Genomic DNA, 18,154 nt, shown 5'->3' on the forward strand with positions numbered 1-18,154 from the left:
GCTTATAACCATGATAACAACATATACTGTGAAGTAGTTAATTATAGAAAGTGCAGCCACAGATAGACCTATCCCTGCCAGCCATGGCACGTTGTTACAGGTAATCGATCAGCAACTCTATTGAATCTATTTAAATGAGGCGCCTAAATTAAGGTGGGAATTGTACATCGCCTGTAAAGTGTGCTTTTGTGTGCTGGCGAAGACCCAGTCACACCCGTGGGTTTTATGAGAACAAAAGGTACCTCTCACTCAAGTGGGCGCTTTCACATGACATTCTTTTGATTACTTATTGACAGTAGCCTGCCTAGTAAAGCGTTAATACGCTGTCAGGTTAGTTACCAATTTAATGGCGGATTCCTTTTGTCCAGAACAAAAGGTACCTCTCGATGAATAGCTTGTCGGAAAATCAAATCGGAACAATCCATGCTATTTAATACCAGCGCATTATAGACGAATCCAACGAGACAAGTCATGGTCAGGATTTAGATTCTTTTGTGTTGTAAACTGTCACCATTCTTTTGTCTACGTTTAACACGGGGAATGAATGAATGAATCAATCAAAATTGACCGGGCCGACTTTACGATTGATTCGTAGTATCCAGATTATTTAATTATATATGTGACTGTACACGACGAATAAGCCGTAAATGTCCTAAATTGTATTCTGAGTTATAGTGTAAAATGTGCATGAAGGTCGTATTCATAGGTACCTCAAGTTGGTGCGACAAGTATCTGATTTTAATAGCGCTAGTCAAACATCTTTTAAACCAATCAATAATCATATTACTGAAGAGGATAGTAAGCTTCTACTTATTTCTATAGAACTTTCAAATAGCTCTGGTCTTTGTTTGCTTTGCCTAAATCCTGTTCAAGTGGTGGATTATAAAGCATTGTATTTTGTCTAGGTATGTATAACCAACAATTAACAAGAGAGGACCTCGTTGACTTGGGGATGATTTGAAATGACCACCAATTATGACTGTTTGATTTTTATTACCAGCAATGTTGAAAAAGAGACACACGTAGAACCGAAAAAGCCTTTTGTTGAGCAAAGTTCAACAAACCATAATCCCGCTTCTGGATATCGTTTTGAGTCAAATGTAATACCATTTTAAAGCATATGATATATATTTTCTACATGAAGTAAAACTAAATTGACCGGGGAGGAATTTACGGCTCATTCGTCGTGTACAGGGATTATATAAAACGAACAGGAATTTTGAAAACGAATTTTGAAAAATATTAAGGGCGTCCTCCTCATCAAATGTTACATGGCTTTAATCGAATGCCAAATGTGGGATATGCAAAAGGGCTTACGCTTCTCGCCCAAAAACGGGCACATTTCTTAAAAAGGGCATATATTCAAAATTTGTGAGCCGATTGAAATAATTGAAATAATTGTTAATATTATGCATCGTAAATATATTTTACAGTATATATTTGAAGAATATGCAGATTATTGATTTAGTAGTGAGGCCATGTTTTTATTTCTGCATACAGGTCGTCCCCAGGACAGGCAGTAGAACCCATGTCTCGATGTCCACGTAGGGTGTAATCAGACTCAATCTTGCCTAGGTGAAGTCCACATGCTATCATGTTTTGAGCCAAATCAAGAGCATTTTGCTTGGGCTGGAGAAAAAAGAAAATAATTAGCAAGTAACTTCATTTAGTAGGCCTCCGCCTAGTACACTATATACAGGTCAATTTGACGTTTGAGCTAGACAAACTGATTGGAACATTGCTTTCTAAACTCTAAATACCCTCCTGAACATCAACATATTCAAAAAGAACAACAAGCGCGATATTGCACCGCAAACTGGTGGACCGACTAATAATAGTATATCAATAATAGTGATGATGATGATAATAATAATAATAATAATAATAATAATAATAATAATAATAATAATAATAATAATAATAATAATAATAATAATGGCGTGATTGGGGCTCGAGCAAACTGGCATATGAAAATATTGAGAGAGAAAAAATCAGGACTCAGCGGGGATTGAACCCCGGACGCTGGATTACCGGTCCAGAGCTTTACCACTGTGCTACCTGAGTTCACAGTCGGTACTCGGGCAATCTCAACTTAAGTCCCCATGATAACTCTCTCATTGTGTCTCAGCGGCCAATTATATATTAAATAATGAAGAAGGAGGCGGCCTATATGCTTCACCCTAGCAGGGCGTAATACAATGCGAAACACAAATTAATATATGCGAGGATCGGAAATAAACGATGCAAGCTCGAGAAATTATAATTTAAATGGCGTGATTGGGGCTCGAGCAAACTGGCATATGAAAATATTGAGAGAGAAAAAATCAGGACTCAGCGGGGATTGAACCCCGGTCGCTGGATTACCGGTCCAGAGCTTTACCACTGTGCTACCTGAGTTCGGCAGTCGGTACTCGGGCAATCTCAACTTAAGTCCCCATGATAACTCTCTCATTGTGTCTCAGCGGCCAATTATATATTAAATAATGAAGAAGGAGGCGGCCTATATGCTTCACCCTAGCAGGGCGTAATACAATGCGAAACACAAATTAAATATGCGAGGATCGGAAATAAACGATGCAAGCTCGAGAAATTATAATTTAAATGGCGTGATTGGGGCTGAACAATGGTCCTGATTTTTTCTCTCTCAATATTTTCATATGCCAGTTTGCTCGAGCCCCAATCACGCCATTTAAATTATAATTTCTCGAGCTTGCATCGTTTATTTCCGATCCTCGCATATATTAATTTGTGTTTCGCATTGTATTACGCCCTGATAGGGTGAAGCATATAGGCCGCCTCATTCTTCATTAATAATAATAATAATAATAATAGCTAATAATAATAATAATAATAATAATAATAATAATAATAATAATAATAATAATAATAATAATAATAATAATAATAATATCGTAATTATGGTATTAAATAATAGTAATAAATATAATACAAAAGTAACAATCCTGATAACAGAGATATGGTGGGACCGCTGCCCATTATATCAATGTACCAGATTAAGAATTGCACTACTAATAATGTAGAAAACGAAATATAATAACAAAAACTTTCTACAGCTCATTAACTCAGGTTGAATAGAATGGGAATGATGAGCATCAATCAACAAACAAAACTAAATATAAAGTAAAGGTTAGGTTATAAAAATATTTCAGCGACATAAAAACATACCAATATTTTGGTGAAATCCCCCATAATAGAGAATGCCAGGCCAACGTCATTATAACCTTTGGCTAAATAATTCCTACGCTGGACAAACTCTTGGACAGGTTAAGTGTTAAATAGTAAGTGGTCAGTGGGGCAAGATTAGATAAAGGCATACAAACTAGGGTATGAGATATTAGGAATTATTTCCTAGCCTCTTATTACCACAGGGTGGTGTGCTATGTAGCTATTCAAGACACAGGATATGTAAGGGATAAACTGTAAGCGACATAAAAACATACCAATATTTTGGTGAAATCCCCCATAATAGAGAATGCCAGGCCAACGTCATTATAACCTTTGGTATGAGCACCAACTCGATCCCAGCCGCGTCCTTCGTAGACATTGCCATCTTCACCAATTAGAAAACTATAACCGATATCGCTCCAACCTAGGAGTATTAGGACGAAACAGAAAATACAACCTTAGACATACATGTCATTCCTACTCTCTTTACCCCGCTCTTTACTTTGTGGTTAGACCCCGGGTAGGCACTCCCTATCTGAAATGGCAGGGATGTGCCTCGGGCATGTTAAAAGTAGGGGGCATCTAGTTCAAATATACAATATTACAAAAATATGGGACCATTCAGTACACAACCTGAATAAAGATAGGGTCATTCGGTATGAAACTTTGAAAAAAAATTCTGATTGATTTTGGGTGTTTTTGAGCGTTAAAATGTTTCAAAACTTTAAGATTAACAGAAAGCGAGAAACTATGATGCCATTAACATGACAGTAATATTCATGATTAATTAACTATTGCTTCCTAAAAGAAACTGTATCTAGAAATTTGTGCAAGTTATAACCTGTCATATTTTTTTGGCGGAAACGAGCTTTTTCTATGGTTCAATACTGTCAGACCAACTCATTAGCGCGGTTGATCAGACGTTGGGACTTCTTTACCGCGGGTTTATTGCCCTTTGTTGATGACAGGGCTTCGAACTTTTATTAAGGCGATCTAAGATGTGCAGGGCCGTGGGACCTTCTGATGTGGAAAATAAGCTCAACGCATCTGCTATATCATGTTACAGAATAATGTCAAACATCACTGACCATAGAAATTAACTATGTCAGGCCCTGGGTTGTTAGGCGACGCCAATTACGAATCCTGGGATATGTTTGAAGATGAGAACATGAGCGACAAAGAACATTTTCTTTGTCTATATGAAGAGCTAAGTTGCAAAAGCCCTTACATCCACCTCTGGCTGAAATTGAGTTATTGGCATGACAGTATAGTGTGGGTAAAAATACACATTTTGGTGGTTGTTTGGCCTTCATACCACCTTCCCTTCCGGAGATATACAGGGTGTCCCAGAAAAAATTACCGAGCGAATAAAATTGAACGTAAGTCGAGAAATAGACATCAGAATCACAAAATTTAAAATGTGGCGCATATCTTATTTTGTTATGCATCACATATGAAATTTTTTTTTGATTCGCTTGACTGGTTGCGAAGAAATTAACGATTACATAATGCGTGCATCAATGCAGTTCATTCCAAGTTTGAGAAACAGGCGCTTTTTTCATACTCGCTCACCGCTTTCTAAAGTTTGTGAATCTTATTAAATTTAGTCCACATTATCTATTTTATAATCCGACGGTGTTATCCCAGCAAACACAAAACGTTTTCGACATCATTCGCAAAAGGTTATAAAAGGTTGTCAGAAAACGTTTAAATGTCGGGTTATATAAAGGGTATATTAAGACCTTAAAAAACATTTTTTGATAATCTACTGCTCAGCAAACAAAAATGTTTTACAGAAAACGTTTAAATGTCGGGTTATATAAAGGGTATAAAAACGTTTTAATATCATTCCAAAAACGTTCTTGAAAACTTGATACAAAACATTCTAAACAGAATGTTATTTTGGGGTTGAAAAAATATTTTGCGAAAAATTTTTGCCCAAAATATTTTCAATAACGTTTTAAAAACGTTTTCATGACCTTTATATAACCCGTTATTTAAATGTTGTTAAAAGATTTTGAAAAAAAAACATTTTAAGAACATTTCTGTGTTTGCTGGGTTCAAACAGTTTTACATAATGTTATTTAAATATTGACACAATATTTGGCAAAATGTTTGCAAAAATAGTTTACAATAACATTTTTGAAAACATTTAAAAATATTGTTGTAGTGTGTTTTCATACAAAACGTTTTAAAACGTTATCATGACCTTTATATAACCCGACATTTTAATGTTATTAAAACTTTTTACCTACACCAAAAGCCAAAATATAACTTATTTAAAACGTTTTTAAAACGTTTTTGTGTTTGCTGGGATGTTATTCATGCTTTCACTGAAGATGATAACAGTTTGTCCGAGAAAACTTTGATTTCTGCAATTGGAAGCTTTCCCACTTCAATTCTTTATTTTGTACAAATATGTTATATTTTAACTTTCCAAACAACATTTGAGCCAAGAATAACAATGATCAAATGCTTACAGCTTTACGCGTGATATTTGATACTAAGCAACATTAATGTTGAAGTTTTAAAGATTTAAGCTTTGCATTACAATTTCTTGGAAATATTCAAAACATTAATGTGTGTGAGAATTTTTTAAGCCAGCTGGAATTCTTTATAATTCTTTATGCAACATTTATATCAACATTAACGAAAAAATATATTTACAAGTACCAAGCATCATCTTACATGCAAGCTTTCATTTTCAATATCGTGCAGGTTTTCAAATTTGAAAAACCTAATTAAATGTTTTGCAAAAAACAGATTGTTTAAAAAGAACGAAAATGATTTCACAGAAAAAAATATGAAGCCCATTGACAGTTAACCACTCTAGTGTGCATTGTGTTGAATGATCTTCCTTTCAAAACTTGGAATGAAGTGAATTGACGCATGCGTTATGTAATCGCTCATTTCTTCGCGATCAGTCAACCGATTTTAGTAAAATTGGCGTATAAGAGGCAGAATAAGATGGGCTACACGATGATGTTAAGATTTTTGGATTCTTATGTCTATTTCTCGAGTTACGTACACATTCATTCGCCCGGTAATTTTTTCTGGGACACCCTGTATTAGGGAATTCCAGAAATCTGAACTTGAAATGAATATAAAATAGGTATGTTTTAATATTTTTATGTATAATAGTAGCCTTGAATGTTCTTTAACTATTAAAACCAAAGGAACTGTTTCTGGGTCACTATGTTTGAAAAAATCATTTTAATTAACAAAAGTTGTAGCTTCGGAAATACTAAAAAATTACCATTTTGCCGAATTTAATTAAAAATTCATAATTAAAAAAGGAACTGAGATATTTTAATTTTTCTTTTTGATTTTGAAAGCATTAGTCAAGTTACATACAGTAGTACAAAAATGGCTTCAAATTTGATTGCAGAGGTGGTTTCTAGAAAAGGGGTAATTTATTAAGTTGCAAAAGGCCTTACATCCACAAAAGGCTTGATATAAAATTAATAAAGAATAACATTTGCTTATTATTATGTTAGACCGATGGTATTTGCTTATTATTATATTAGCCCGATGGTAATTGCATTGTTGTTATTGTTTTTCTCTTGCTCGTTCACCTCTTCCTTTGCAATTCCCATCACGGTTTTTGTCTATATATTTTTTGGTAAATTTTGCTTCAAATATTTTCCTTTTTGCTTTTTGCACAGTTAATTTTTGTGGCCTTTGCTCTCGTGTTTCCGTTTCCTGTGCAGATTGCATTTTAGGTGTTAGTTTCAGTTTCTTTTTGCGCAGTTATATATTTTTTTATTCATTCATATTGTTTGTTGCTCTTGGTGTACGCCCGCTCAGTTTTGATTGTTTTTTTCTCTCGTGAATTTGTTGTGGCGGGCCTACATCATTTGCTTTTTGCTGTTAGCCAGTTGGTTAGTGCAATGTGTTTCTGCTTCTGCTGCTCATTATTCATTCCTTCATTGCATTACCCATCTTGGTGTTGTTGTATTTTCCTTTTATCTTATATTATCTCGTGATTATCTTGTTTTTCATATTAATTTGTTTTTATGATAATGTTATCTGTACTTTTTATTATGTTTTTATATATTATCTGTACTATTATATTTTGTTTTAATATTGTTCAGCGCTTTGTGATCTTGTTTGATGTAAATGCGCTATCTACCAAAAAAACGTTGACAACGTAAAGAAATCAGCAAGTTTAAAAAAACCCACCTCGGCTCACTTTTTGAAACTTGGTCCCATTTGTAAAAGGTATACTGATTTAAACTTTATCATATTTATATAAATTTAAAACATTTCCAGAAGTGTTATGTATCTTTAATGTGCAGATGCGATATTAATTTGTAAGCTTTCTGGAACGACCTGAAAGGTTATTATCTTGTTCTTGCATAATAATCATAATTAATGATTGAATTAAGCAAATAACAAGTAGGCTTGTAATCTTGTTGGAAACGCTGTGTTCTGTTGAAATAAAATAAAAAAATTAAAAATTAAAATGGGACCAAGTTTCAAAAAGTGAGCCGAGGTGGGTTTTTTTTTTTTTGTTGATTTCTTTACGTTGTCAACGTTTTTTTGGTAGATTTCTTTTCTTTTTATGAATGTAGTCAAGCAGCTCCAAGCTTGGAAAGTCATCAGGTTAGGAAGTGCTCCATAAAACGAATAAAACGAAAAATAGATGTTTGAAGTTGCAATTCTTGATTCATGACATTAAATAATTAAACGAAACTTTATAGTCGTTTATTTTAAAACTTGCTTGTCATGCGTGACTGTAATGTTAAGAGGCGTACACAATGATCAATATACATTTTAATATATTTTTATTCAAGGCAACGTAAATATGTAAAGAAAATGTAAATATGAACAACACACACCCAATGTTGACAATGCCACAGAGACACAGAGAGTAAGTCCGATTTAGGCCTACTTCAAGTCGGAACTGGTAAATGCGCATTATATTTAAGCCTATACTACGGAAGCGTCTAAATGCCCCGAGTAGGCAATATAATCGTGTTTTAATGTTTGTGGTTCTTTGTAGCCCTGCGGGGCAACCTAGTTGGATATTCCTATTAAGTGGCGGTTGTCGGCGATCTTTCGTGGTTTGTGGTTTTCATCAAGCCCTGCCCTCTATCGGGAGCTAATTTATAGTTTAAGCTTGTTGGATATCCATATTTTGTGGTTTCTGGTTCTTTGTAGCTATGTGGGGCAATCTATAGTTGCATATCCAAATTTCGCGGTTTCTGGTTCTTTATAGCCCTGCGGGGTATTCTAGTTGGATATCAATATTGAGCTGCAGTTGTTGTTGATCTTTCGCGGTTTGTGGTCTTAATTTGTTGGATATCCATATTTCGCGGTTTGTGGTTGTTTATAATCGATAGGCCTGCGGGCAATCTAATTGGATATCCAAATTTCGTGGTTTGTGGTTCTTTGTAGCCCTGCGAGGCAATCTAGTTGGCGGTTATCGGCGATCTTTCGTGGTTTGTGGTTTTAATTTTCCTCATCAAGCCCTGCCCTCTATCGGGAGCTAATTTATAGTTTAAGCTTGTTGGATATCCATATTTCGTGGCTTGTGGTTCTTTGAAGCCCTGTGGGGTAATAGTTGCATATCGAAATTCCGCGGTTTGTGGTTCTTTATAGCCCTGCGGGCAATCTAGTTGGATATCAATATTGAGCGGCAGTTGTTGGCGATCTTTCGCGGTTTGTGGTTTTAATTTTTTGGATATCCATATTTTGCGGTTTGTAGTTCTTTATAATCGATAGGCCTGCAGGAAATCTGGTTGGATATCCAAATTTCGCGGTCTGTGGTTCTTTGCAGCCCTTGTTGGATATCCCTATTAAGCGGCGGTTGTCGGCGATCTTTCGCGGTTCGTGATTTTAATTTTCCGTATCAAGCCCTGCCCTCTATCTGGAGCTAATTTATAGTTTAAGCTTGTTGGATATCCATATTTCGTGGTGTGTGATTTTGATTTGCGGGGCAATCTAGTATATAATATCCAAATTTCGCGGTTTGTGGTTCTTTATATCCCTGTGGGAAATCTAGTTGGATAACAATATTCGGCGGCAGTTGTTGGCGATCTTTCGCGGTTTGTGATTTTAATTTGTGACAATTTATAATATTTATTCCAAATATAATTTCAATGTGAGTTGTGAACAGAGCCACTGATAAATGTGTTTTAAATGACTAAAATATCATGATCGTCAGGCATGGTGAAAGCATCTGGATGGTGAACGTATGCCCTAGGCCTACATGTGAATAAAAAATCAAACATGTTTGTTTGATGAAAAAAAATATAATATCACAATAGCAATGAATGTTCGAAATGGTGTTATTCTTGATTTATGACAATAAATTGGTTAATAAAACATTTAAAAAAAAAGGTGGTGGGAAGTTTCGAACTTGAGCAAAACTTCTTAAGTGGATTAGAAGTCCATGGCCTTAACCACTTCGCCACATGGACGTCCCGATATAACGACGTGTGAAAGTGGAGTATTTATTAATATGAATGTATGCTGTGGTCCGGAAAGAATAAAAGAATTGTGAAAACTTGATTTTTTTGGCGAATGGGATCCAGAATTTGTATGTAGGGTATCCAGGAAAATGCTAGGGTATATTTTGAAAGTGAATCTCAAAAGGAATTACGACAGTAACAGCCGTGTATGGCTGTAGCAGTGACGAAAGATTCTGGATATCAGTATGATTTGCCACTAATTTTGGCTATGAAATACCGCGTGAAATAAACAAGAATGTTTGTTTATTATCAAACAATCGGATTAACTGTAAGATTGGTGTAACTTTTTGAATTAATGAGTTATTAAAATATTACACTTTGGACAGTAAATAAGATTTAGCATGGTTTTAGATATATTTTGTACCCAGCGAAAAATATCATAGAACAATAGCGTTTTGTTTCGTGTAAATATAGTCTTGCGGTGCATCTGTTTATTCTTCTTTATCAGTCGTTTTTTTTAAAACTTGTTGGTCATGCTACCGCATGACTCTAATCGTGTAAATATAGTCTTGCGGTGCATCTGTTTATTCTTCTTTATCAGTCGTTTTTTTTTAAAACTTGCTGGTCATGCTACCGCATGACTCTAATATAAAAAATAAAGTATTATTATTATTATTATTAAAATAAATAGGAAAGCTTGAAAACGGCACCAAACCTATTCTTTTAGCAGTTTTTCTCAAAAACTCAAAAAGTAGATGTAAAGGCTTCCCATAGCAAAAAGAAAAGTTTCCCGGTGACCACCCGATGACCATTCGGTGGTCATCAGAAACCTTTCGGGTACCTTTTCCAGAGTTATCCGAAAGTGCCCGCTAGCGGATACCTTGCGGATACCTAATTAAGTTATCCAAAAGTTTTCGGGTAGACATCCGGAAGTCTCCCAAAAACTCAAATATTTCAAATGAGTTACCCAGAAGGTTCCCAGAAACTTAGATTCTTTGCAGGAGTTACCCGGTGGTTATCCGCTTTTAATTTGACCTTGAAAATAGCATTAAGCATCTTAAGAATGTATTGTGGGTGGGTATATGGTCAAAGGTCACTGAATGAATTCAAAATGGAGAAGCTAGCTGTTGGCAGTTGGAATATATTTGTGCAGAATATTCAGTTATTTGTGGTCCAAAATGTATGGATTTACATTTAGGACATTACAAGATGTTTACTAATTAATCTGGAACATGCTGTAGAAATTATAAAGCATTGAATGCTTGATTTCAAATGACAATGCAGGTAGGAAAATTTGCATGAAATGATTTGTATTGATGCAGTCTTTTATACACTATGTACATGTACCTAACACATTTGAGTGTTTTAGTTTATATCTTTTCTAGTAAATCATACATGTACATTATGTTGACAGTAAATTAATGCCAATTAAATTACTAATCATCAGCTATAATGTGTCAATTAACTTTTAAGCTTTATGTTTAAGCTATTGTTGTAAATAAATTATAATATTTGATATACAAATTATATAGGCTGTGTTAGTAATGTGATCACATTTAGGTACTCTAATACATGTATATACAATTTGGTTGTACATTAATTGAAATGTATACACCTTATAAAGGTGTGAACCAAATTAAATCAGAAGAATATTTCTGTACAATAACTACAATTACATTGTACACTTTCAAGTTTCTTAATAGCAAGATAGCACACTGCCATGACTGCAGGTCCAGTTGTATTTCTCCAAAAACTACAATTCAAATAATAAGCTAAATTGTCTAATACATTTGTGCATACTCATGTATTTGTATTTCTGCATTCCCCAAAAGGTCAACAGGAAGTCTCAAAAGAGGTCACCAGGTATATCGTCACCAACAAAGTTATCCGCTAGGTCCCCGAAAAGTTATCGGGTAGTTATCCGCCAGTTCCCCAAAAAAGTCACCGGGTGGTTACCCGCTAGTTTCCCAAAACAGTCATCGGGTAGTCATCCGGTACCTATTGCCTGAAAGGTATCCACTATGGTTTCCCAAAAATTATCGGGTAGTCACCCGCTACCTATCTAATTTGCATGTGAAATTTGCCGGTGTCTACCCGGTGACTATCGGGAAGTTATCCGAAAAGGTCTGATTCTTTGCTATGGGTTTTGCAACCAAGCTCTTCATAATTATACAGATGTGTCAAGGATATTGCTCCTCCCAATCTTTCTGATGACACTGTTTAACACATGCAAAATCGTCATCATGAGACTCTCAGATCACACCAGGCCCCATGTTTCAAAAACTATGCTCATGTTGGGGGACTTTGTCGCACCCCTAACGGTTGAAGAACAGTTCAGAAACATTCGTACTTTGACAGGACTCTTGTCATCACGCGTATTTCGAAGTCATTGGTTACCTTGATTGTAGCAATTCGCTATGGGGTATCACAGCCCAATTATGTATTAATGCGTCTATGATATAATTGCTCCTCACTATCATGTCTGATGACACTGTTTGACACAGTATATCATAAGACTCTGGGATCCTATGTTTATCACACCAAGTTCCATTTTCCAAAAACTCCGGTCACCGACATATCCATGAATATCCCGAACAAAATGGCAGTCCTCTTACTCCAAGGAAGGTAAAGCCTATTCTCTTCTCAGTTTAATTTTCTACTCAGTAAGTTGCAGCACTTCGTTACTGATCCACTTGCCTTGGGATGACGTTTTGCCTTTCCAAGTATTTCCTCAGCAGTTTCGGCTATTAAAGACTTGTAAGATGTTCACAATGTCTCCGGTGTGTCTTCTGCTGTCTCATCTTGCATTGGTTTCATTTGCTTTTGGACTGTTCCACTGACACGCACCTACTTTGATTGAACGTCAGGTTCCTTCAGCATCTTTACAGATCTATCTATGATCTGCTCCCTACTCCAAGCTAACCTAAGCTAAGCGTCAGGTATGGTGGTAAGTCTGTCTCGCATGGTGGAAAGGTGTGCAGCGTATTCGAAGGGCTTGACCATCTAAACGATGTTGACTTCGTACCACAACAACGTGCCGAAAGTACATAAGGAAGTCTAAAGATCTGGCACTAGGCAGTTATGTCAAATGGTAGCAGCTCACTGAAAAGAGGTGTTCTCTCTATAGCGTAATTCATAGAAGGCAACAACAGACCTGCAAGGTAGTGGTGGCTTGCCGACACAGATTGCCATTGCCATTACAAATCCTTCGACCAGATATTGTCATTTGGTCAGAGTCGGAACGGCAAGTGTCATTAGAAGAGAGGATAACATCCACAGGAGCACGTGCTGAAATACGCATAACTAAGATCAGAGTGAGAAGGCAGAGCATGGAAAGTAGCATGCTATCCTTGTGCAGTTGAATGCCGAGGGTTCATTGCAACATCAATCCATCAGTGGTTGCGACTTAGGATTCAGCAAAATTAGTGTGAAACGTCCGTGTAAGAAAGTGGCAGAAGTAGCTAAATAATGGTTCGCCATAGATATGCGCTACTTTCAGCAGATCGACAACTCAATGTCATAGAATATAAAGGCTGAGTAGACTGAAATAGTTGCGTAGACTGAAGCGTTCGGCAGAGGTACTAATTTGAAGTAGATGTTTTAAGGTATATTGACTGAAATATGTTGGCGATATCCTGTGATCAGTCTTTACCTTGAATGCCACGTTCCAGTGCCATTCCCGTCGCAAGTATAATATTATTATGGATGATCAACCTAAGACCAGCAGTTCCTGGCCCACAAAAAGTATGGATTGAAACATTGTGTGATATTAGCCCACCAGCATGCGGTGGCATAGTTACGCTGATGGCCCACCACACATAGAGAGTGTGGGTTTCAAAGGCATAATACCAATAAGATCGTAAGGAGCTTACGGTCCTGTTGGTGTAATCACTTGTGAAGAATGCCATCAGTAACTTCTACTTCTTGACATGTTACATATCATTCTCACAGGTTTACCTACCATTTGAATCCATGTGGTAGTTCTGAATACTTCGTACCATTTCACTGCAGTCTGATTGGGTGAAACATTGTTCCATCGCAGTATGATGTATAAAACTGTACATGACTGGTCCCGGTAAGATCTCGATATCCTTAGGCTCCCTTGCTTCCCACTCGGCACGACTGATTATGTTAACTTGTTCGCATGGGTTAGCTTGACCATCTGTTTGAATAATATAAATAAAACCAGAAAAACACGTATAAAAGTCACCGAATACTCTTAGAACGATGGACGTTAAGAATTGTCAACAATAGTTCGAAACAGATTTGTTAAATTTTGAGATAACTTTGAAATTGGGCAAAGTTGTTTTTGTACCACCATGTATTGCACTGCACACAAAGAAAGGAGCCAAGTACAATATGGGATTTCAATTATGGTGACAAAGTTTCATGAAACTAGGAGTCCGCGTGAAGTCCATCGTCTCTTTCGTCTTCAGTTTCCCACAGGTGATTGGATATCAAGTACATGTAAGTAAGCGATATAAGAATGTAGGCAAGCTTCGAATCATGTGACTCTAATGATCCGACAGGCTAAAGCTTCATGGTCCGCAAGACTGCAAGATCACAAGTAATTTAATTGCCAGAGTTAGGTATGCGTTGCAAATGGACCCATCGATCAGCAGCTCAAGACGTAAACCCTTTCGCAACATTTCCCAGGCAAGTTTTAGTCGGACCACCCGGAAGACTATGAATTACACGAGTTTTCATACAAACTGCAGCACTGTCGTGGATTTTGCATTTGAATATAGCGCCATATCAATCAATTCACTACACACAATGTTCAGTGAAACCGTGTGCAGCTACAAAAATGGTTGGTTTCATTCAAATCTCGGGCTTGGTGTGAGCAAATACAACAAATCTTTTTTTATATTTTATTTTAGACGTTCGGAACCTCCTCTTTTCAATGATATTTACATTTACAGCGGATTTCGTACAAAAGCGCCACAAACATACGTTTATTCATTTTGAATCAACCTGTACAGCTCTGTATGTTGAGTCCATAATTATGTTTCACTCGCACCTGTAGGATTAGTGTCTCTGAAAAGAACCGTATTATTGTACACATACACATATGACGAGTGTATCCTACTTATAGTGCAGAGCAATACATTCAAAAATTGTGTAATCTCGCTATGGCAATTAATCCTGTTTCATCATTATTTCTATGGCGAATTGACACTCTAAAACTTACAAATTATATTAATTGTTAATAATTGGTGTTAGCGAGTTGTATAATAGATAATTACAAAGTGCCACGGTGCATACGTCAGCGTTATCTCCTAGTTTTCAGATGTTAATACCTAGATAATATACATAACATAAAAGTATCATACTTGACCGTGAGTTTGTGAATGAGGCCTACGGTCAAAGAACGCAGACCTATGGTCAAGTGTGATTGTTTGCACGTATTATATGCACTGGACTCGGTTATCCTTACATCATAATATTACCTGCATGGCAGACGAAGAAAACAGCGAAACAAACCAACAGTGCTATCCTAGCTCCCAACATTTTGATACACGCTATGTTAAATGCTGTTGTGATAAATTGTTCCAGCTTAGCCAAAAACCGCAAAATGTAATCATTCCCATCATGCAACATTGCAGAATTGTCCGCTCCATAGGGAAACTATAATGGACATGGGAAAGAAACTGCATAATATGTGGACCTCAGTTTTATCTGTGGGCCCGGTAGCTCTCGGGGGCACTCTACAGACTGCAGCAATACTTTGTGAGCATAGTGCAGTTTTGTCCACGGCAAATTCACCATGACCTTTTCAGCCGAAATATGAAGTACTAAACCATTATAGTAATCGATTGTCCAAATTTCTTACCACGTGATAATATTAATCCAATGAGCGATCGAATTGTCCGCTACGGACGACTAATCCAATCGATAATGACGCTATTGACATGTACGGGCGGAGCTCCACTGACTGAGTTTTGGGGTATTTTTCACTGGTTTGCAATCATTTACTTATCTAGGCGGTCCACCGTTATTATAAGGACTATGCTAATAATTTATAGATTGACATGTAGAGAATATCCCAAACGTGATTGACAGAAAGTACTAAATTTGTACCTATTACGGTTTCGTGGCACCCCTCTTGCAAATGCGCCCCAGTCAGGGCGGCCCGGTGAAGCAAAATGTGCATTGGATTAAAGCCATAATGTGTGATTTGCTTCACAGCGACGCCCTCAATTTTACTCGGATTTCTACTTTTTGCATAATTATAATGCCCAGTGTTGTACTAAAATACCATGTAAAAGACTAAGTCTGAAGTGCTTTAATAACAGTAAAATTTAACTTTTTATATTAAAACCGGGTCGACCCGGTTTTATTCAGAGTTCATCGATCAAATGCTTGCTAACATCTCCCGTGGATGTCAGCTTATGTGTACACACGTCGAGCGCGATGCTCCGTGCAGTATTAGATGTTACGATCGGCGAGCGTAGTACACGCATTGTATAGGCGCTGGAATGAAATGGCAATTTTCTTCGTTATACCTCATTTGTTTGGCTCGAAATTAAAAGGGATAATGTGATCAGTGAAAAGAAGTATTTAAATAGGAATCTATTCTTTATGCAAATCACACATTATTGCTTTAACATGGGAGTTTGGATAAGATGTAGATTTCCTTTCTCATACAAATGTATGGTCCACCGTTATTAAAGCTTGTACCGGGTTAAAAATTCAGATATTTTGAAAAGAATAAGTAATTGAAATATAGAGCAAGTACTAAAATCATAGCTTTTATACTTTTTGATATATGACGCTAACTAGTTCATCTCATATATAAGTATATCTACAACATTTCCGGTTGACCTTTCAAAATGGCGTTATTTCCGGTTGACCTTTTCAAAATGGCGGTACTTCCGGTTGACCTTTCCAAAATGGCGGTATTTCCGGTTGACCATTTCAAAATGGCGGTATTTCCGGCTGACCTTTCCAAAATGGCGGTATTTCCGGTTGACCTTTGACCACTTCCGGTTGACCTTTGACCACGTGACCCGGAAGAAAACGTCCTGGAAAGCGTACTTACTACTACAGCGCTACCAGTACGGGTCAATTGCCTATTGTGAGTGCCCCTGTGTTGTGTGCATACATAACTGCATGATGGGTAGAAAGAATCAGAGTGCATTTTAGAATTGATATACACAATTAATACGTGTTACACTGTACATGTATTAATTGTGTACATTGTACAGTCTCCGGAGTGCGAGCGAATACGAGTACAATCATTCATAAAAATGCTGAAAAGCAAGTGAAATGCTTTCAGTAATTCCTACATCCCACAAAAAAACAAAAAATTGTAATGAAATAATTAACCGCTCTAGTTTGTTTCTTTTTAGCACATTCGTGATGATATTATCCTAGTGTTCAGATATGGTTCTTTAAATAAATCCATTTTTATTTTTATCCATTTTTTTGAAGCTACACTCGTAGATAATGAAACCGAACCAATCACCTAAACCATGAAACCAACTAAGCATCCAAAGAAGACCCTACCAACATGACCAACAATGTTATTAAGCAAGCGACCGACCAACTGACCGACCAATCAACCATCCAACCGACCGTCCACCCAAGCATACCAACCATCCAAACCAACACACGTACAAACAAGCAATCAACCAGTCAAGTAAGTATGGAAGGAAGCAGCCAAAGTTGTAATCAAGCATACAGGTGATACAATTTAGAAAATAATATTACAGGGTGATTCAAAATGAAGTAAACTCATGTTTGTGGCGCTTTTGTACGAAATCTTGAAGGAATCCGCTGTGAATGAAAATATCATTGAAAAGAGCTGATTCTGAAAGTTTAAATTAAAAAAAATTGTTGTATTTGCTCACACCAAGCCCGTGTTATACCTATTCGAATAAAACCAACCATTTTTGTAGCTGCACACGGTTTCACTTACTATGCGTGTAGTGTATTGATTGGTATGGCGCTATATTCAAAAACAAAATGCACGACGGTGCTGCAGTTTGTATGGACATCTCCTCGTATAACCACGATAACTCTTATAACTCGTATAATTCGTAGTCTTTCGGATGGTCCGACTGAAACTTGCTTGGGAATTGTTCCGAAGGGGGTTGCGTCTTGAGCTGCTGATCTGTGGGTCTATTTGCAACGCATGCCTAACTCTAGCAATGTTAACTTGTAATCTAGCAGTTCGCGGTCTTCGTGTGTACTTTGCTTTTGTTCTGCAATCTTTCACTATAAGCATGAGATTTCATTTAACGCGGTAGAAACCTTAATGTGCTATATTGGCAAAAAGTAGCCCAAACTCGGACGATTAAGTATAATCTGGCAGAGTGTTTGAACCTGAACTGTTAGCCAATATATTACTGATTCTACTGCATTATGATATTTACGTCATGACCCCTTTTGTTATTATTTTTTTCTGAAAAGCAAAAATGCAATTGCTAATTTTGAAAGTCGATTCTACCAACTTTTACGCAATGCAAATTGTTTTTCTTGACGATTTTGAGCATAGCATTTGAGCCCGAGCTAATAAATAAAACCAAGTAAAGTTTTTCTGTTAGCCA

At 36.7% G+C, this 18,154-nt stretch overlaps 1 protein-coding gene across 1 annotated transcript; it reads right to left on the reverse strand.

Annotated features, from left to right (window-relative positions):
* Positions 1-1,460: 1,460 nt before the first annotated feature.
* On the reverse strand, positions 1,461-15,113 carry LOC140164345 (peptidoglycan-recognition protein SC2-like). The gene is made up of 4 exons (XM_072187618.1): positions 15,053-15,113; positions 13,564-13,764; positions 3,462-3,610; positions 1,461-1,629 (listed from the first exon to the last, which is right to left on the reverse strand). The coding sequence occupies exons 1-4, from the start codon at positions 15,111-15,113 to the stop codon at positions 1,465-1,467; spliced, it is 576 nt and encodes a 191-aa protein (XP_072043719.1). The 3' UTR covers positions 1,461-1,464.
* Between the last annotated feature and the right edge of the window lie 3,041 nt (positions 15,114-18,154).

The sequence above is a fragment of the Amphiura filiformis genome, chromosome 11 (assembly GCF_039555335.1).
Source record: "Amphiura filiformis chromosome 11, Afil_fr2py, whole genome shotgun sequence".
Lineage (NCBI taxonomy): Eukaryota > Metazoa > Echinodermata > Ophiuroidea > Amphilepidida > Amphiuridae > Amphiura > Amphiura filiformis.

Excerpts from the sequence above, each read along its gene's own strand:
- LOC140164345 (XM_072187618.1), bottom strand. The coding sequence starts at position 15,113 with ATGTTGGGAGCTAGGATAGCACTGTTGGTTTGTTTCGCTGTTTTCTTC. Across the intron at positions 3,611-13,563 it reads CTACCACATGGATTCAAATG|GTTGGAGCGATATCGGTTAT; the intron begins GTAGGTAAACCT and ends TAATACTCCTAG. Across the intron at positions 1,630-3,461 it reads GGGATTTCACCAAAATATTG|CCCAAGCAAAATGCTCTTGA; the intron begins GTATGTTTTTAT and ends TTTTTTCTCCAG.